The following is a 21,757-nucleotide window of genomic DNA, read 5'->3' as shown; positions in this document are numbered from 1 at the left end:
TTATGCGAAATACATACATGTAAATGATTTTATTAAATGATCCATACATGTAATATTTTACTTTTTCAACATTGCAGAGTGTTGAGGAAAATGATCAGAACAGTCCAGTGAATACCCAGACCAGCAAGACAGTCAGCAATACAATGCTAGATGAACAAATAATAAACAAACTAGCTGAACTCCCTAAAATATTGAGCAATTCAACATTAATTTATTGTCACTGTGTAGTGTATTTTTATATTATTTTCATGATATGGAATATATTTTGAATATTAATTTGAAAAATTATTTATTAGTTTTTAAGTAAGTGCTGATTTTTACTTCTGGAGTTGCATTGAAAAGATATATCATTTTCCCCTTGTGCTGATATTTGGAGTTATCTGCCCTTTATCATACAAAAAAATCAATTTAAGCCTTCTTAAAGTGGTAAAAATCATAAATATTGTTATCTTTTCAAGCAGTTAACCTATTTCATCAATGGAAATTATCTAAAAACAGAATTTCATTCTATTATTATTATTTGTTAAGACTCATTTAATAAGGTTTTCTTGCTTGGAGTTATCTGCCCTTTGCAAAAAATATATAGAAACAATTCTTATAAAGCCAAATTTAATTATCCTGATACATTGAATTTAAAATATTTTTGAAATATTTAATCAGTTTCTCATTGATTTAAGCAGAAAAAGTATTTGAAAGGAGTTTTATGATCAACTTATTGTTTAAAAAATATTTGATAAAAATTTTTAGGGGGTTGGGAAGGTGACAAATTAACAAATTTTGGAAGTAAAATAAACAAAAACGAAAAAGATACCCGCTCTAGTTTTTATAAATAATATTTTATATAAATGTGATGTTTTAAAATTTGCAATTTATTTATTTTTTCTGTGCCTGAAATTTTTGAGAGACTTTCAAAAAACAGGGTGAAAATTGAAATATCAAAATTTAGAAATTGTTGCCATCTTTGAGCCACCAGCTTTAAAATGAACAAGGACGTTGAGATTTTTTTTCTCTTGCATCATGTACATCTATGTTTGTACTATGTATATTATGTGTGAGATATCTTGAAAATTTATAAATAAGCCTGTCCTGTGACTTTGAGTTTACCTTATTTTCCAACTCAAAAACTGTGTATTTGGGCCCAAAATGAATGAAATTGGTTACCATGGCAACCAAGGTAATAGGCATTATTTAGATGGTGGATAATGTCATACCTTATGAGTATCAATCATCTGAGAAAGTTTCATATAAATCTGAGATCATGCGTGCCATGACCCTATAGTAAAACTTTGGTTTTTACAGAGAATTGATGTTAAAAATGAAGGCACAAAACTTAAAGAATTTCTTGGGTGTGTAAAACCAATGGGTTTTCTTTAATAAGTATCATGTTTGTAGCTTTGTTACTGCTTATTGTGTTTAAAATAATTGTAAGCTTGACAATAAACATACTTAAAAACTTGTTTAGTAGAAAAAAAAACAAGAATTAAAACAAGCAAACCTGTCGAGCAATATTTTATCAAGTCCAGCATGTGTTAGCCTTAATTCTTTTTTTTTTTTTTGAAAAGCCATCTTTCGTGCTGGTCGCCTTTGTTTTGAATATTCCGGTTTTGTTCTGCTCTCTTCTTAATCTTTTCTTTGCTGAATCAATCAAAGTTCTTGCAACTGGTGGCCCAACATTTGGACCTGACGCCATGATTTTTTTTTATGTTTTCTGGGCATGCGTACAATGTCAGAAAAAGGAGCGAGCAATATTTTGGAATTGGGCTCATCGATAATTATTTTATTAACCGTAGGACCAGATTTTTTTAGGGTATTAATCTTGCAATATTTTGAAACCTAACGTTTGAGAAGAACAAAATTTTTATGAGCCACGCAAAAAGTATTTTCCCCTAATGTATCCATTTTTGAGTCACCGTTTCTCTTTAATACCGCAATCCTACTGCTTTGGATCAAATCGCGAGCGCCAAATTGTTTATCATAGTCTTATTTAGTTTACATTTGCCAGGCAATTAAAAGCGAGAATTTAAAATCCACGAGATGAGCTTCTCGTGATTTTACGCAGATATTATTTCCTCATGTTAAAATAGGAATCTACAATAATCAAAAATTAAGCAAACATTATGCGGTAGGAATACATGTAACTTCAACTTTCAGAGTCATATTTCACTTACCGCATAAATGTGCAGAGAAGCACGTCTCCCTCAAATACATTTTATACTTAAATCAAAATGTTTTTTATTATAAGGTACTCTATAAAACAACTTAATCAAAACCTTGAGCAAATGTGCGACAGGACTAGCTTTAGCATTCACAGTCCGTTATTGGTTACCGCATATATTTGCAGAGGCACAGACCCCCTCTAATTCAATACATAGTACTTAATATAATAACATTTAAAATATTTCAGTTATCATATATCATTTGACAACTTTTCAAAAGAATGCTTGAGTTTAAATTTATACATTTTTACTTGTTTACAGCATGATACAATTGCATTAATGCATTTTTTTTTTAAACAGAGCATATTTTCATATGAAACATATTCATTTAAGTTTCTACATTTCATTTCATATTTCAAAATTTTACATGCAATAAATAATAAAGTGTTTTCTAGGGTAGGGGATTTTTGTCACTGTTGAAAATAAAGCCAATCACAAACATTTTCCATGTTACATCAATTTCTGGTATTAGTGACATTTTCCGCCAAGATGGCATTATCAATTCACATTCAAAGATCGTATGTTTTATATTTGTTTGGCATGTTGCAATTATTACAATCAATAATCACTTCAATTACTGTACTTGAAAGTATTTAAACACGAAATCCGAGGATTTTCAAATGTTTGTTTTCAGCGTAAAGTCTGCTGTGATATCCTATATTGCAGATATCCGTATTGGTCTGTTTTATTAAATAGTTTGAATATTATAGATTTATGTAAGCACTTACATTGGTTTTTAAACAGCATTCTTTCTACCCTTTCCACCTGACATGATACAAACAAAGAAAAATACGAGTCCGGGTCGTACAAATTATTCTCAATGTTGTCTTTCTGCATTACAAATTCAACGGTACTGTCATATTTATCAAAGCAATCTACCAAAGCGGGATTGACTTCCCATCCACAAGCCAGGCTAGTGTCTACGTCATTGTTTAGTAAAATATTTACAGTTTTGTATTGTTTGTAAACAAAAGCAATATAAAGAGGACTGATTCCATCGTTCATACATAAATTAATGTCTGCTCCATTACTCAGTAAAAGTTGTACAGTGCTATCATGTCCCTGTCCACAAGCTATATAGAGAGGACTGGCTCCGAATCCGTTCTCATCACATAAATTAATGTCTGCTCCATTCCTAAGTAAAAGTTGTGCAGTGCTATCATGTCCGTTTTGACAAGCCATATGGAGAGGACTGGCTCCCTTCGCATTACATATATTAATTTGTGCTCCATTACTTAGTAAAAGTTGTAAAGTTCTATCATGTCCGTTTTGACAAGCTATACAAAGAGGACTGGTTCCGTACTCATTACATAAATTAATGTCTGCTCCATTGCTCAGTAAAATTTGTACAGTGCTATCATGTCCGCTTTGACAAGCGACATAGAGAGGACTGTCTCCGTCCTCATCACATAAATTAATGACTGCTCCATTACTCAGTAAAATATGTACAGTGCTATCATGTCCGTTTTGAGAAGCAAAATGGAGAGGACTGGTTCTGTCCTTATCACACAAATTGATGTTTGCTCCATTATTCAGTAAAAGTTGTACAGTGCTATCATGTCCGAATTGAGAAGCAATATCGAGAGGACTGGTTCCGTCCTCATCACATAAATTAATGTCTGCTCCATTATTCAGTAAAAGTTGTGCAGTGCTATCTTCTTCGTTTAAACAAGCCATATGGAGAGGACTAGATCCGTCCTTATCACATAAATTAATGTTTGCTCCATTTCTTAGTAAAAGTTGTACAGTGTTATCATGTCCGTTTTGACAAGCTACATAGAGAGGACTGGATCCGTCTTTCATGCGTAAATTAATGTCTGCTCCATTACTCAGTAAAGGTTGTACAGTGCTATCATGTCCTTTAAAACAAGCCATATGGAGAGGACTGGATCCGTCTTTTTTGCATAATTTAATGTCTGCTCCATTACTTAGTAAAAGTTTTACAGTGCTATCATGTCCGTATGGACAAGCCGTATAGAGAGGACTGGTTCCGTCCTTATCACACAAATTGATGTTTGCTCCATTATTCAGTAAAAGTTGTAGTGTGCTATCATGTCCGTTAAAACAAGCCATATGGAGAGGACTGAATCCGTCTTCCTTGCATAATTTAATGTCTGCTCCATTACTTAGTAAAAGTTGTAGAGTGCTATCATGTCCGTTTTCACAAGCTACATAGAGAGGACTGGATCCGTTTTTCATACGTAAATTAATGTCTGCTCCATTCCTCAGTAAAAGTTGTACAGTGCTATCATGTCCGTTAAAACAAGCCATATGGAGAGGACTGGTTCCGTCCTTATCACACAAATTGATGTTTGCTCCATTATTCAGTAAAAGTTGTAGAGTGCTATCATGTCCGTTTTCACAAGCTTCATAGAGAGGACTGGCGCCGTCCTTATCACATAAATTTATGTCTGCTCCATTACTCAGTAAAAGTTGTACAGTGCTATCATGTCCGTTAAAACAAGCCATATGGAGAGGACTGGATCCGTCTTCCTTGCATAATTTAATGTCTGATCCATTACTTAGTAAAAGTTTTACAGTGCTATCATGTCCGTATTGACAAGCCATATAGAGAGGACTGGTTCCGTCCTTATCACACAAATTGATGTTTGCTCCATTATTCAGTAAAAGTTGTAGAGTGCTATCATGTCCGTTTTCACAAGCTCCATGGAGAGGACTGGCGCCGTCCTTATCACATAAATTTATGTCTGCTCCATTACTCAGTAAAACTTTTACAGTTTCGTCTCTATGGTTTGCACCTTCCTCTCCATGTTTGTAGTATTCGTATCCCTGGGTATCGTTAAAAGCAGCTAGTATAAGGGGAGTCATACAAATTTGATCGCTTGTCTTTTGATTGACATCTAAACCTTTCTTAATCAGCGTTTGAAGTAAATCATGATTATGGAACACAGATAAAATGTGTATAGGGTAGAGATCTCCCCATTTCCTTTTGAAAGATTCTTCTGCATGGTCTTTTAAAACATTATTAAATAACTCTACTGACCCATTGCAACACATTGCAGAAATCAGGTTAACTCTGGTAAAATCGATTTGGTTTTGTTGTAGAATATTTACACAGCATTGTGATAGTTTAGAATGACAAAATACAATAAGAGCAAAAAGTGGCGATACTTCATTTTCCAAACTTGTATCTGGTTTCAAAAAGTTAAGTTTAGAAAAATAGAAATCTTTAGATGTTTGATCGAATTCCTGTTCATCAAACTTTAATTTCTTTGCTTCTAGTAACATTTGAAGATTTTCGGGATGATTTGCCGTCTTTTTTTCAAGTACTTCAATTACTTTTTCATTCCTTAAACAAGGATTGAGTACAACATCTACAAGACGTTCTCCAAACAGTTCAGTATACAGCCTTTCTCCAAGATCTTCAATGTATTCGTCACTCAGATAAATAGTGAACGATTCGTCGTGTTCGTTACAATTTCCTAACTTTACTCTTCTTCTGAGAAAGCCGATGTCGGCGTATTTTATTGTTACAGTGGGATAATCTGTTCCAAACATATAAGTTGTAACTTCCATCACAAAATCATGATAAAAATGGTACGTATCCTCAATCTTTTTGACATAAAAGTCTTTCATAGAGTTAAGAATGTCTCCAATATCTAAAGGTGGCGTGTTCTCTGGTAATCCACAAAGTTTTAACGTATGCTTAAATTTGTTTTCCATGTCTTTATCTATCTTTAAAAGATCATCTACACGAAGATCATCGTTAAAAAGAACAAGGAGCGCCAACGCACAATATTTACCCTTGTCTCTTTTTCTGAAGCATAGTATTTCCTCTTTCAGCACTGCTACGGGTTCTGTAAAAAAGTCTATACCCTTATTTTCGTATTCCTCTTTCTGAGAATACAATTTACACAATAACGGGAAATACTTTTCTTTTTTAACAATCTCATCACACTCTTTTTTGGATAAGTTCTTATCGGATGTATATTTGTTTAAAATGTGCCTCTTTTCCTCAAGGGATAACTTATTTTTGTTATCATCAATGTTTACGATATGTGATTGATTCGTGAGATAACCTGTCACTCTAGCATCACAAATAATGTGATTTCTACACGACATCACACATTTTGCTGTTTTTAGGTATGCATTTACTTCTTCTTTATATCTTTGCCATGAATTATACAACACTTCATCAAAAAATTCTGTTCCTAATGGATCATTAAAAACACAAATGGTTTTATTTTTTTTAAATCGACTTGAAGAATATTCATCCACGATGTCTTCTACCTTTTTTACTCGTCTTACGGTCCAGCCCTGTTCTCTGTATTCGAGTGCAATGTGTTGAATAATGGCTGACTTTCCGGATCCAGAGTGACCAGCAACAATAACCAGGTTCCTGTTTTTGATTAGTTTTTCTACTTCTTTGCACGCCTTTGTTGAAATAAAAAAAGAAGAGTCGTCCTGTTTCCAAAGATCGAATATAAGTGAATCTACAATTGGAAAATATGTGTTTACGTTTAAAAAAGATACAATTCTTGAGTTCAGACTTTAAAAAAATAATCAATAAAGTTTAAAATAACCATAATTCCACTTATTAACACGCTCTGGTTCCAATATAATCGAGTAAGATGAAAGGAACTAAAAAAAGTTAATTAAACACTTTCCAAACAATTTTCTAAAAGCTTGCCCATTTCACCCTTTCTCTCTTATATACTTTACATATGGAGAACGGAAGAAAACAGTGCTCTTCTACTGGGTTACATGGATTTCATATCCCCCCTCGATTTTCTTTGAAAATGGTTTAAAATGATTTTATGCTGTGTACGTGAAATGTTTTCTTCTTTTTCGACCTCATCGAGTCATATTAAAAAAACGACGTTAATTTGTCAGGTGTGCCCCCTCCCCCCAAAATAATAAATAAAAAAATAAACATTTTTCAGATGTGTAACTACGACACTGCAAAAAGTCTTATACAGAAAGAATGAGGTTTGAAGTATTTAATTGTTGTGTTCCAAATGCATATTTCCTTATTTCGTTTTAAGGAAGCCGACTTCAATTTTCTTTGCGCATGTTTTTGCGCATTTTAGTATAATACAGTTGATTTATACTTTTTATTAATTTTTTTAGATCATTATAAAATTGAACACAATAAATAAAAAAAACAGATATAAATATTTATATTTTTAAGGATTTTTTAAAAAACTTTTAAACGATTTTTCAATTTTGCGGTAGGGAAGCGTTGCCAATACGCTTTTATGACGCTATGATAAAATAAACCTTTGTAGGAGTACGTTATAAGAAATAACAGAAAAGCAAAAGTAAAAAATGTACGCCGTTTAAATTTTATATACAGAATGATGCTATCCTCGATGACATTATAAAGACTTTTGATATTGTAGTTCTGCACAAAAAAAAAAAAAAAAAAAATCAGGAACAGGGGGCTGCAGTGTAAAATTATCTGTCAATGATTTTTTTTATTTTTTTTATTTTTTGAACACATTTACATTAAGATGTCTAATACAATATACATCATTTTCATGACTACTTTTTAACCTTGAAAGGGAGATATTTTGATAGGAATTGTCCCCCTTGTCTGGTATTATGAATTATCTACAATTTCAATTCTCTGCAATAATTATTTATTTGATTAAATTTATTTACAAATCAAATTCGTTAATTTTGAGAGCGAAAACAAATTTCGAAATTCTTTACAACATTTGCTATTTTATATAGCAATATCATAATTATATCAATATATTGCTGAAATCAGCACTTGATTCTAAATTCGAACAATATGTGATGGCACATAAAACTTGTCAATAAATAGTATATAAGGGTGTGGAGTCTACATTGAACCTTATTGGAAGAATTGTAGACTATATTGTAAATGGTAACTTAAAAACGGACAAGGATAATAATTTAGGGTTTCCATAATCATATATTGACTGTTTCTGGCAATATATAGGGTTTATTATGTCTGACCCGTGGGGTCATCCCCAACCCTCAGGAATTGGAAATTTGAGGACGGACATTATATCATTTACTTCAAATCTAAAACTGTTACAATGCCTAACAACATAAAACAAGCAGAACAGAGACTGATTTCATTATACCGAAAATTTGAAAACAACATTGAATTTTGTGACAGATATAAAGCATTGATGGACAAAATTATTAGTGAAGGTTACGCACAACAAGTTCCTACTGAGAACTTACAACAAAATGATAGACGTGTGTGGTATTTGCAGCACCATGGTGTATTTCATCCCAAGAAGAATAAACTGCGCGTTGTGTTTGATTGTGCAGCAAAGTTTAAGGGAACTTCACTAAATGATCAGTTGTTGCAAGACCGTAACTTGACAAACACAGTTATTGGAACTCTGATCAGATTTCGAGGGAGAAATAGCTGTAATGGGTGATATTGACAGCATGTTCTACGAAGTGCGTGTTCCTCTCCAAGATGCTGCCTTTCTTCGATTCATATGGTGGACAGATTGAGATTCTTCGAAAAGTGTAACAAAATACCAAATGGTTGTGCATTTGTTTGGTGCAACATCTTCACCTGGTTGTGCCAACTTTCGGCTTCGATAAACAGCCCAGGATAGGAAAGGATAATTCAGTGAAGCGACTGTTAACACCGTTCTCAAACACTTCTACGTTTATGATTGTCTTAAGTCTGTCAAATCTGTGAAGGAGGCTATAATCTTAGTGACAGACTTACAAAGACTTTTAGACCAAGGTGGTTTTCACATTTCAAAGTGGATAAGCAACAGTCGAGATGTCATGAACTCAATAACTGTGTCAGCGAGAGCCTTTAGACTTTAAATCTGGATCCTGATACTTTACCAATTGAAAGAGCCTTTGGAGCCCAGTGGTGCATCGATTTTGATTTCTTAAACTTCAAGCTGGAATTGAACAAACAACCGCTTACCAGACAAGGAATTCTGTCGATAGTCAGTAGTGTATATGACCCATTTGGATGTATGGTTCCATTTGTACTAAAGGCTAAATGTATCCTTCAAGAACTTTGCAAGATGCAATTTGGATGGGATGGTAGCATTCCAGATGGGCTCGTAATTCAGTGGAATCATTGGTAGCAGGACCCCTAGAAACTCCAAAGTGTACAAGTGCATCAAGCCGTTTGGATTCGATGTTACTGACTGAATTCGACATGCCCATCGATCGTGTTGTATTCTGGATCGACATTATGGCAGTATTACGTTATATTCAGAACAGAAAGGCAAGATTTCACACTTTTGTAGCTAACAGACTAACAGTGATACAGTAAAGATCACAGCCAAGCAATTGGAGGTATATTAACACGAAAATCAAACTAGCTGATATCGGCCAACAGCCAATACTGGAAGAAAACTGGATCAAGGCCCCAAGTTTCTTTGGAACCAGAGGATCAGTGGCCCAAACATCCAATGGAGATCGCTGATACAGAATTATTGGACAATGACCCAGAGGTGAAAATATTTACTGTCAGAGCAGTCATTGCAGAACAACAGCATTCGGACAATTGCACAGAGTGTGTTAGCAAATTGATTCAACATTATTCTTTGTGGTATTGAATCAAAGAGTGGCATGGATTCTGAAAGTGTGGAAAGAATTGTTAAGGCGTTTGAACATAAAAAAGACTCAATTCTAGTACAGTATTACAAGAATCATATAATAAGAGTGTTCTTACGCACCAAGACCTTAAAGAGGCAAAAGTGTCTAAACTGAAATAAACTCTATTACTGAAAACAACAAGAATATGACACAGAATTCAATGCTCTTGCTTCGTTAAACTATCATGTGAATCGTAGAGGTCGAATCAGGAACCTGGATCCTTTTTTTGATGATGGAATTTTACGTGTCGGTGGACGATTACAAGTATCCCAGCAGAGATGAAACACCCAGTTATTCTACCCAAAGATCTTCATGTGTTATCTATCATTCTTAGACAAATTCACCAAGAGCTGATACATAGTAGTAGAAACAATATGTTGGCAAAGTTAAGAGAACAGTATTGGATTATTCATGCTCCGTCAGCCATCTGAAAGTTGATATCAAGGTGTCATACATGTAGTTGATTTAAGTCGAAAGTTGAAGACCAGAAAATGGCAAATCGTATCGTTCCAGATGAACCACCATTTAGCAGAGTAGGAGTCGGTTACTTGGGACCGTTTAAAGTAAAACGAAAAAAAAGTCGTGTGAAAAGTTATGGCGTAACATTCAACTGCTTGGCAAAACGAGCTGTACATTTGGAAGTATCAGCTTCATTGGACACCGATTCTTACATAAATGCTTTAGGTCGCTTTATTGCCAGAAGGGGGCACGTTACGAAGATACATTCTGAACAAATTTTGTTGGTTGTTCGATCCATACATGAATGAAATCAACACCAGATTCAAAAGTCAATGTAACAGAAGAATGTAGACTTGCAGTTTCACCCACCAGCTGGATCATATCATGGTGGAGTGTGGGAAAGAATAATTGGAATTATTCGTAAGGACATGAACACTGTTATGAAGGAAGAGACCTTGGACGACGAAGGACTTAATACTGACCCCCCCCCCTCCCTCCCCGGTTTATAAACTCTGCCGGAATCTAGAAGAAGATTGTTAGAACTGTTTGATTATTCCGAACTCATGTAAATTTCTGTATCATTATTTGTGTTCATTGAATGTTTGTTCATTGTTGACATTTTCTAGGAACAATTGCTAGTCAAGACACAAAATTGTTAAAAATTAGGTTGTTTGTAACTTAATGATGTAGAATATTTTCGACGTAATTGTGTCATATTTATTTTACAATTAGAGGGCTGGGTTGTTACTGCCAATACTAAAATTAACCATATTTATGCTAGTTCTGCAATTAATCATATCTATGTTGTGATATCATCAGTTTTTGAGCTCAGTATTTTTGTGTGTAGAGCCCGTGAACTGGTGTGAGGCGGGCTCATGTCTAAGATCACTTTGTACTGAGTTTTCACTAAAGGAAACTACTTAATTGGTGATTGTTGATAGGGCATTTCAGATTTGCATAACTATATGCATATCTTATTATGATTAATTGAATTAGGTTATACTGATATATCTGATAGTCATACATGTACATTTCATCATTGTTAACATATATTTGCTAGGATGAATTAGTGTGTGTGTGTGTTTTTGATTTAGTTTATTTACAATATTTTTTCTCAATTTTTTGTAGTAAATTGTCTTACGCCTTAAGTCTGTCATATTATACCTTACATCTATCATCTAGAGTCTATCAACATATTATCGTATACCATGTATTCATTGGTCATCAGTCTTGTCACCCTCCAAAATAAAGACGCATTTGCAAGAGTACCATACAGTTTCCTTATTTCACTAACCAGTACAAATATTGAAGCGAATTGTCATCAGCAAACATTCTACATATTGTTAACATTGACAGCCACATCATTTACATATATAAAAATTTTAAGTGGTCCAAACACAGATCCATGGGTTAAACAAGAAGATATTTCGGGTTAACTTGACGAAATATGTTTATGCATATCTTTCTGAGACCTTTGACAAATGTGACCACTTAAGAATATCAACAGATACTCCATAGTTTTGTAAGTTGAATAAAAGGCCGCTATGCCATTTTTCGTCAAGTGCTTTTGACAAATCACAAAAAAACATACATGAAAATTTACTTTTGTCATTATTTTAAACAATGCTGTGATAAGTTTTATATAGTCGATAAACTGTAGAATGTCTGTTAAGAATCCGGCTTGGTATCGTTAAAATAAATTGTTTGTATAAAAATAGTTGTACACATCTTTAAAAATGATTCTTACCATAATTTTACTAACACAAGACAACAAAGATACTGGTCTATATAGACTTTTACCTTAAGTGTTGGGGAAAATCGTTATCATTTATAATTATTAGTTTGTCTTTATTATCATTCAACATGGTAAAGAAAAGAGAAAGGGCTATTGTATTTTTTTGAAACAGTAACAAAAGTCGAAAAACTATAGAATAGTTTTTTTTCATTCAAGGTACACATTCTACAGAGAATGATGTAAACAAAATTTGATCAGTGTGGGAGTTTGAAATTATTATTAACCCAAAGAAGTGGCTTATTTAATATGTTAGTCTAATGAACAATACTCTACGGCAGTTTTCTTTCCCCCTTTTTTCGTATTTTTTTTGAGGTGATTTTGTTATTGTTTGTTTTTTGATTAATTGTGTCTTTTTGATGACTAAAATTACACGTTTACTAGAATTTATATTTCTAAATGTAATATGAGGAGATCAACGTATCATCTAACAACTTTACATGTTATTGATGATGTGTAAGAATGATATATCCTTTAATCGGCTTTTGCATTAATTCATTTGTTCGTGTATTGTGTAACATGTTAATACTTATATTTACATTCTACTGTGTTTTCCATAAAATTATGTGATCTTTAAATGCCTCTAAATGCAACAACTAATCACTGGGTACTCAAAGGTCAAAATGACGAGTTTTATCATGACAAACAAACGTTGAACGCTGTTAACTGAAACGTCACAAGCAAAAATCCATGCATGTGGCTGTTATTGTGGCTCTTCCATTAATATTAACTTACCCTTAGGATAAGATATCAATTTTAAGGTAAAAATCACATTTGCAGACAAGGCAAGATGTTACAAAGAATGTAAATATAAGCAATAAATCATGATTTTTTGAAGTATACAGTATCATAACTGCAGCGACGTGTGCATACAAATTTTCATAACGCACTAACTCGCGTCACTCAATTTGTATGCACAGACGTTGCCGTTATGAGACTGTATACTTCAAAAAATGCTGAATCAATGCTATAGTACATATCAAAATGTAAGCTAAAATTAAAAATTTGGGTTTGTGTTTTGCATCCATACTTTGGACTGTCATAGCCTTGTCTCGTGTACGTATTTTTTTCTTCATGCATTTCTGAACCCCCCCTATGATTTGTCATTATTATACCTGCACTTTCTAAAAAAAGCTCGGGTATATTGTTGTCACCCTGTTCTGTTCGTCTGTCCGTCCGTCCCTCTGTCCGTCTGCCCGTCTGTCACGTTTTACTTTCTCAAACTGCTCTTACATCTTATAAACCAGCAAACAGACCTCTTGGAGTTTGATTTGAGGTGTCATGTTGTTTTGTAAAAAGGTTTCAAAATGTTCTGGTAGTCCTAGGGGTCTAATAATTTGTTAAAACATGAAGTTTTTTCACAAAAAACCTTCTTCCTCGAACCCCTCCAACATTTTCAACAGGAGACAAATCATCTATTGGAATATGTTTTAGGATATCCTATAAATGTGCAATAAAGTTTCGGAATTTTTAATTTTGACCTGGGAGTCACTTAATGGCTAAAAAATAGCCTTATAGAATATGATTGGGGTGTCATATTAAAGTGTGTTCAGGTTCCAGAGTATTTTTTTTATTAAGGGGATCAGTGGGCAGCAATAAATGACGTTTTTTTGCAAAAAAGTATGGTTCCCAGAACTCCTCTTACAACTTTTGGAGTAGCTACGTCATCTCTTTCGGTATAATTTGGGCTGTCCAATAGTTGTGCCAAAAAGTTTTTAAAATTTAAATTTCATCCAGGGAGTGAAATAGTAGCAGAAAATTGACGTTTATCACTAACAAAAAAATCCAGAGATCCTAGAGCTCCTCTTTAGATGTGCATTACGGTTATTAATTAAATCTAACCCTGAGGCCTACATACCTACATACCGTCTGATGCCCTTTAAGGATCAAGAATATATATGGCTAACTTACCATCTACAATAGAGTTCATGATTCTTCCAATATGGTTCAATGTTAGACCCACATCTTTTTAACACCCCCCCCCCCCCCCCGAAAAGTGGTTTTCTAACCCTAAATGAGAAAAATAAAACTAGGGTGCACAACTAGATACGCAGGCCTATCGTATCCTAGAGGTTTGTACAATTCTGTTCAGCCATCTCTGAGAAACAAGTTCAGAGCGGGAGAGAAGAAGAAGAAGAAGAAGAAGAAGAAGAAGAAGAAGAAGAAGAAGAAGAAGAATGTAATAAGAACCGTACAAAAACAATAAGTCTCCAAATTTTATTTGGGAGACTTAATAATAAAGATTAAATAGAGATAGGATCATCAAACATCAATAACTGAAATTTAAAGATAATTGACAACTTCTGATTCTAAGGGTGTCAGGATGACTCTTTAGGGTCATGAATTACATACCATAATGATCTGATGCACCATGACCAAAGGAGGAATTATATCTTTGTATTAAGGTGGGAATCTCAATGGTTTTTATGTTATTTGATAATTTCAGAAAGAGCATTTAGGATCATGACCTACATACCATCTGATTGCCTTGAACAAAGAAACAATAATATACGTTCATGACATATGATTCAATTTAAGAACCCAGATATAGATCTATCATCTATGTTTTGTAATACTTCCTTTGTAGACATATATCTAGCTATATATCTATCCATCTATCCATCTATATATATATATCTATCTATCTATCTATCTATCTATCTATCTATCTATCTATCTATCTATCTATATTAGTTTGTGTTTTGTTCTATACTATTCAAGTTCAAGACTGTAGTATGGCTTAATCTTATTTCAAATTACATCAAAAAATTGTTAAATATATGACTTGGAACCCCCACCCCCAAACAAACTCAAATATAAACTGCCCCTGCCCCCTTTTCCCTTGGAAAGTTTTCTGGATCCGAGCATGTATTCCTCCTCAATCTATAGATAAAATGAAATTAAAAATCTTGCATTTATTTATGCTTGAAATGAAAAAAACCTAGCATTTACCCTTTTTTCATTATTGATTGATCTATAAAAATCAAAATATAATTTGGTTAACTGGTAAAAAATGTTATTCTTAAAACAAATCACATTACATCTTGCATAATTGGCAAATGATCTATTGAGATATGATCAGAAGTCATATTTCTATCTTGGGATCAATAACTAATATTCATCGACAAGTAAGAATTGATAACAATAAATGATTCAAATTATAAAATACTCCACATCCACTCACCACTCCCCCCATTAAACCTGGTTCTAAAGATTCAGTCCGTTTACATTCTTACATGTGTACAGTAGCAAATTTCAAATCATTTCTTAATTGCTTTTTCTCTCCTAATGCATAATTACGTTTTTGAAATTGCACAATTTAATTTTTGAGATTTATAAACAAAATGTTATATGCATGTGTAAACGCCTATTTGGGGCAATTGTAAAGTCTCTTAAATAAAGCAGTGTCATCCTTAGCTATGAAAAACCCACATGGATCAAACACTTCACATGGATAAGATAAAATACTTTATGATTTCTAGTTCTAGAATGTCAGGGTGTCTCCAAGGGGGCATAACCTATATACAATTTCATGCGCAATGACACAAAGAGCAAGAATAATTTATATGGTTTAGGGATGAGGATCTCAAAACATATCAAAATATACAGTGTATCATCATTTCCTCTTTCATAGGGGGGTGGTGTAAACACAACACATGGGGGTCATGTACACCATTTGATGCATCATAATGACATAAGAAGATATTTTGTATTTTCCTGTTTCATGGGGTCAGAACAATCCCATAGGGTCATGGCCTACATTGTATTTGATGCATTTTAATACATTATAAAAGAAAGACCCCTTCCTTCCTATTATAACTCATATAAAAATGATAAATCTCTACACATACTTATACATGTGTATGTAATGCACAAATTTAATACGAAATTGTTAAAGGGTCATTATGGGGTCAACTCAATAGTGTAAGTCTGACAAATTAAAAAAATAATTTTTGCAATTAAAATGATAGAAACTTTACGAATGCGATAGAAAAGGTAATGATGATAAGCTTATTTAAATATTAAAAGATGATGCTACCGTATGCTAGCAAAGGGAGATCACTTATTCAGAAAGTGAAAGTAATACTTAATATGTACATACCGGTGTCTCATAATATTGTGCTACTGTATGTGTATTATGCTTACCTATATTGGTCAACATCATAATGATAATCCAATTACAGCAATATAAATCACTTTAGCTGATCATCACAAAAGAAATGTTAATGCATGTTAACTAATCATTTTCTGCATATGAAAAACACATGTATGTATACATGTGTATTGGAATGAAACCAATTGTTCTGTCCATTGTTAAAGTTATCTTTTTTTAATTATTGATTTTTTCATTTTAGAACTCTCTTGTGTTTTTCGGTAAATTGTCATACGAAACCCGCCATTTGTTTATGCGGTTAAACACCGCGCTCTGTATATTTTGCTCAGTTTAGCCTACCACAGAGTAGGTAATGATTTAAAACTTGTTTATCATTCTGTATAGAGATGATTTCAACATGTTTATAGCTTTTACAGTAGCTATATTCAGTTTTATGTGTAATAATTGAAGCTTTCTTATTGGAGTGCTGTCGTCTGCAACTAATGTAAACATAGGCTCGTTTTGATTTGAACAACTTTCTGTGAATTATTTGCTAAACTTTATATTGATAATTGTACAAGTTCTTTTGAATGTGTTCTGATTGAGGTAATATTTGTGGTTAACTATATGTCCAAGTGTTATGCTGCAAATTTTATTTCTATGGAAGCCCATATGTGTCATAAGCTTTATGTATAGTGTTGTTACTGATAACTATATATTAGCATCACTTAATAACGGTGTGTAAATTTTTTTCGTATGAAATTCAAAGTGTTTTATTGTACCCTTTGTTTATATTTCAGTCTTTCACCCAATACACATTCACATTGACAATATTCCTGGGAGTTGTTGTTAATGTACATGTAAGAGCTCAAACATTCTGTGCAAGACCGGACCAGGGCGTCCTTAAGTGACAGAAAACCCATCAAATCGGAGAGCTGGGTAAAACTAGTACCTGTAGACCTGTGTTGCGTACGTAACTCCAGGCAAAGATCAGTTAGGTGTAATAGTCATGTATTTTTATGACATATTCTTCAAAACCCCTTGCACTATTTAATGAGGAAAATAACAGCTTTAAGGTGGTGCAGGGCACTTGCATATTGTGATGTATACTTCCTATTGAAATAAAAAATAACGTATAAATATAATATTTTCCCCAAAAATAATGTTTCCTTATATTGGAGCGCGATGGGTTGGAGCAATTACATGTCTGTAAAGGCATTGGAGTCTGAGGTGTATTTTTGGTAATTTAACTATTGATATAAATGAATTTTCATCGGGAAGGGGAGAGGGTCTGGACCCCTCACTCCCAATCATTTTTTTTAAATCCGTGCACACGATTATTTACACTTAGGCACACAGAAGCAAACCTAACGCGGCAACCGCCACGGAGAGATGGGCACAATTTAATTTTGTTTGTAATAATTATATCAACTATTATACTTTCCATGATATGAAATGTAAAGATTATTGATTAACTTAAAATTCACATGCAAACAGTTCAACCCCAGATTGCACATAAAGTACTGCTCATGTGTATTATCATATGGGAATGGATCTTATCCTTCAGTTATGTAAATTATAATTTTTAAACGCATTACTGGAACCTGCATGTGGCCTTCATTTTTAATTAAACTTGTACAAAACAGTGTTATTTAGGGGCAAACACTTGGTGCGGGTATTACTGTCTAATTACAGCATCTAGTTAGTCATAGCTTTTATTTCTTCGTTTTCACGATTATCTGTACCTTCAATAAAATGTCTAACATCATGGAGTAATGGTTTATTTTCTTCTTCTCTATACATATCTAAATCAGAGAGGATTTACTGTAAAAGAAAAAGTTTTACAAATCATAATGACTGTAATATAAAAGTACATACCTGTTTTGTTTTGAGGACTATTTATAGATTTATCGTTTGATTTGTTGGGTTGTTTCCGTCCAGAGCTTTTTACATCATCACACGTTCTGCATATTTGATATTCTAGTTACAGAGAGAAAAAAAACATTGTAGTATTGGCGTGTAACTTATTAATAACTTAGAAAAGTGAAAATTGGCAAGCGTGATGTAATCCAAATTTTTCAATTGTCATCATTTATAATCTGCCTTAAAATATCCTCGAATCACACTTGCTTAATCATTTGCTGTTTATTAATGTCAACATTTATTCCTTCAAACGTCCCTTAAGATGTCAGGTTTTAATACACAGCTATAATATAAAAATAAAATTCTACGAAGATTACGAAGTACAGCAGTACAACTATTTTTGCGGGGTGTCCCATGTACTACCGAGATGTAAACATTTCCAACTACACAGGTAGGTTAAGGCTTCCACAAACGATGTGTAGAGAGTAACTTGTCTGTACTTCATGCAAAATGACGCCATAATCAATTTTGACGTCACGATTTGCATTCCTTTCGATAAATCTCGTAACGTTATAAGTGAATTATATTAAAACTAATAAAACCGCTTGTTTCGTTTGCATAGATGCTGCCGTTTCTGCTAGATGTACAGAATTCATTTCTAAAAATAATTAGGATTAAAGAATCTGCTGATTTAAAGCTTCATTTAGAGTAAAAGACTATTTATTAATTAGTGCTTTTGATAGTCTCCCTCTAACATGTAAAAAACTGATTAAAGGATTTTAATTTTAGCGTGAAAACAAATAGCTTGGCGCAGGTGAAATATCAATACAGTTTTTGAATATTTTAGGTAAAATTGGTAAAGAAAACGGGTACCAAAGTGAATCATGCTTGATAATCCTAAAGATGTACTCCAAATTCATGTAAATCGCTTTTAATTAGTAAAAATGTGCCTTTTCGATGATTTGGCGAACTGTTTAAAAAATATCATTTATAAACAAAATATATATTTAAAGCTTAAACAAGAAATTAAAAGTGTATGGAATAACATAATAAATAACATAATAAAAAATGATTTTTTCTAATATTTCTGATTTAATGTTATTAATCACCTGCGCCGATGCAATTTAATCAGACAACAAGCAATGTTAGGAAAGGCACGTGACAACGAAGTAACAAAAAATGACGTCATAAAAATGCATCAAGTATTAAGTTTGACATCGTTGTCAATATATGATATAAAACTTTAAGAAATACTGGTCAAACTATTTCTTCGTTGATTTCCAGAATATCGTTCTTCAGACGTATTTTTACTCCAGGACACCTTAACATTGCTGCGTGTATAAATCTTTGTAACAAATTGTGGGTTTGTGTTTATCTCTATGAGTTAAAATTATTGTGTCAACAAAAGGTTTTCCAAATGTAACAATTTCATTAGTAAATGTACCTAACATAATAGACAAATTAGTGTATTCTGTTAAAATTTGTCAACATTGAAGAAAACAATAATCTGAGGCAATTTTTAACAAATATTATCACATACAACAATTACATCGGTTGTACTAATACAGCATCACTATTTGCACGTACATTTTAGATTTGGTTTTAAGCTACAAAGTAAAGCGTTTTGAGAAAAACATCGGTCAATTTAACTATAAAATTTAAAAGTGTTTCTATATATTTATACAGAGCTCTTTTTATCAATGAGTCTAAAATCATGCCCCCAAATATATAGAAACATTGCAAAGACTCTTTTATGTTTCAACGATTAACTAAGCATAAAATACATAATGCATTATGTCCATATTTGAAATCACAAATATCTCAAAGATCGAAGATACATAAACTGATCATGACAAATCTTCTTGTAATTTTGTTTTCAAATCCTGATATATTTTCAAGTTAAACTTCAAAATATTTTTCTTCGTTGATTTCCGGAATATCGTTCATCAAACGTATTTTTACTCCAGGACACCTTAATATTGCTGCGTGTATAAATCTTTGTAACAAATTTTGGGTTTGTGTTTATCTCCATGAGTTAAAATTATTGTGTCAACAAAAGGTTTTCCAAATGTAACAATTTCATTAGTAAATGTACCTTACATAGTAGACAAATTAGTGTATGTTGTTAAAATTTGTCAACATTGAAGAAAACAATAATCTGAGGCAATTTATAACGAATATCATAACACAAACAACAATTACATAAACAGATCATGACCAATCTTCTTGTAATTTTTTTTTTCAAATCCTGATATATTCCCAAGTTAAACTTCAAAATATTTTTTGGAACCTAATCGTTGTCTTGAAAACCACAGCTTAATTTATTACCAATATTCACCATATGAAGATTTTTCATTATTATATTGCAATTTGATACGTTGCAGTTTATATAAAAAACAGTTTTATTAAATCACTCTGTATTAATAATATGATATGCTGAAATGTGTTCCACTCCAAGAACCCTTAAGTCAAACTAAGATCACAAAACTTTAGAATCGTTAGTATGTGGTGGTGTTTGAATCATAAAATTACGAATTTAAAAATAAAGTTGAGTAAAAGATTGTAATAAGAATTTCCATTATATATGACCTTAGAAAATTCTTAATAACTGGCCGAAGATAATGGTTTGAAGAAGGAATTAAGGATTCATAATAACAAAAAATAATTATTGCTCATTTACATCAAGAATTGTATTGTTGTAGTTCTTGAGAAGATTTTGAAGGCTTTATTTCTATATATCTCTATATTAAATCTAAACGCCTCATTGGAACCTCTGTAAACCTATAGGGTTTGAGACAATTTTTTTAATTATTTTAATTTAATAATAATAAACATATTGATTATTTTTTTATAATATATTTACGATATAATATATTGACCTTTTACAATGTACTTACTATAAAGTACATTGACCTGGAATCTGATCAGGATGTGAACGTGCAAGACTTTTCCGAGACATTTCCGAAGAAGTAAACAAACTGTTAATCGGATTGAGGACAGTGTAAACAAAACCAGGATGTACATCTATTTAGAGGAGCCGATAAAGGAACAATAATTGAACATTACTAAAATTTATGTTAACATTATATTAATTTTTAAATAAGACTGTGACGTTCAATTAAAGACAGCAGAAATTTATATTATATTATAAATTATTTTGTGAGTTTTCAGGATGTTATCATGATCTATTATAGAACTTAATAGTACAAATAATTATGGAATTTGTTTACTTGAATATTAATTTGTTTATCTTGTACGTAAATGAGTGTTATGTATGTAATCATATAAAATATACTCGACGGCACTCTTGCGAGAGAGCCACTATACGATCCTCCATACGATCTGGACCTGTACCAAATAAACTATTGGAAAAGACTTTTGATTTGTCTTCTTGGCTTACATCTACTAAGTCAATTTGGCGAAGTGCTTTTTGACAGACCTTGTAGAAGCAAAAGGGTGAGAAACTGTTTTCTGTTCTACCTAGTTTATTTTAGCTGACCACTTTAGTTGAAATTCTAAATTTTTTTTTACAATTGAATTATAAAGTAAAAATTTGAATGGCGAAAGTACCATCTTTTGGGGATGAGTTATCAAAAGCAATAGATCATTTAACTAATCAAATGTCAAAAACTGAAATTTTGGATGATCAATGTAACGGAGGAATGAGTTCAAATTGTTTTCCGTCTACAAGTGGAAAAGGAAATGTAAGGAATGATGATGAGGATACAAATATTAAAGAATGGTTGAATTCTATTT

At 32.6% G+C, this 21,757-nt stretch overlaps 1 protein-coding gene across 1 annotated transcript in view; it reads right to left on the bottom strand.

Moving 5' to 3' along the window:
• The window catches only part of LOC128174206 (serine/threonine-protein phosphatase 6 regulatory ankyrin repeat subunit C-like), a gene marked incomplete at its 5' end in the record, with an annotated part of 31,444 nt that extends 24,722 nt beyond the window's left edge, over positions 1–6,722 (bottom strand). The window contains 3 exons of the mRNA XM_052839817.1: positions 1,821–1,833; positions 3,264–3,340; positions 3,428–6,722. Coding sequence (XP_052695777.1) covers positions 1,821–1,833; positions 3,264–3,340; positions 3,428–6,722 — 3,385 coding nt within the window. The remainder of the gene's footprint in view (positions 1–1,820; positions 1,834–3,263; positions 3,341–3,427) is intronic.
• Positions 6,723–21,757: the final 15,035 nt, after the last annotated feature.

This window comes from Crassostrea angulata, chromosome 2 (genome assembly GCF_025612915.1).
Source record: "Crassostrea angulata isolate pt1a10 chromosome 2, ASM2561291v2, whole genome shotgun sequence".
Classification (NCBI taxonomy): Eukaryota; Metazoa; Mollusca; class Bivalvia; order Ostreida; family Ostreidae; genus Magallana; species Magallana angulata.
This window is presented reverse-complemented; position numbering and strand designations above follow the sequence as displayed.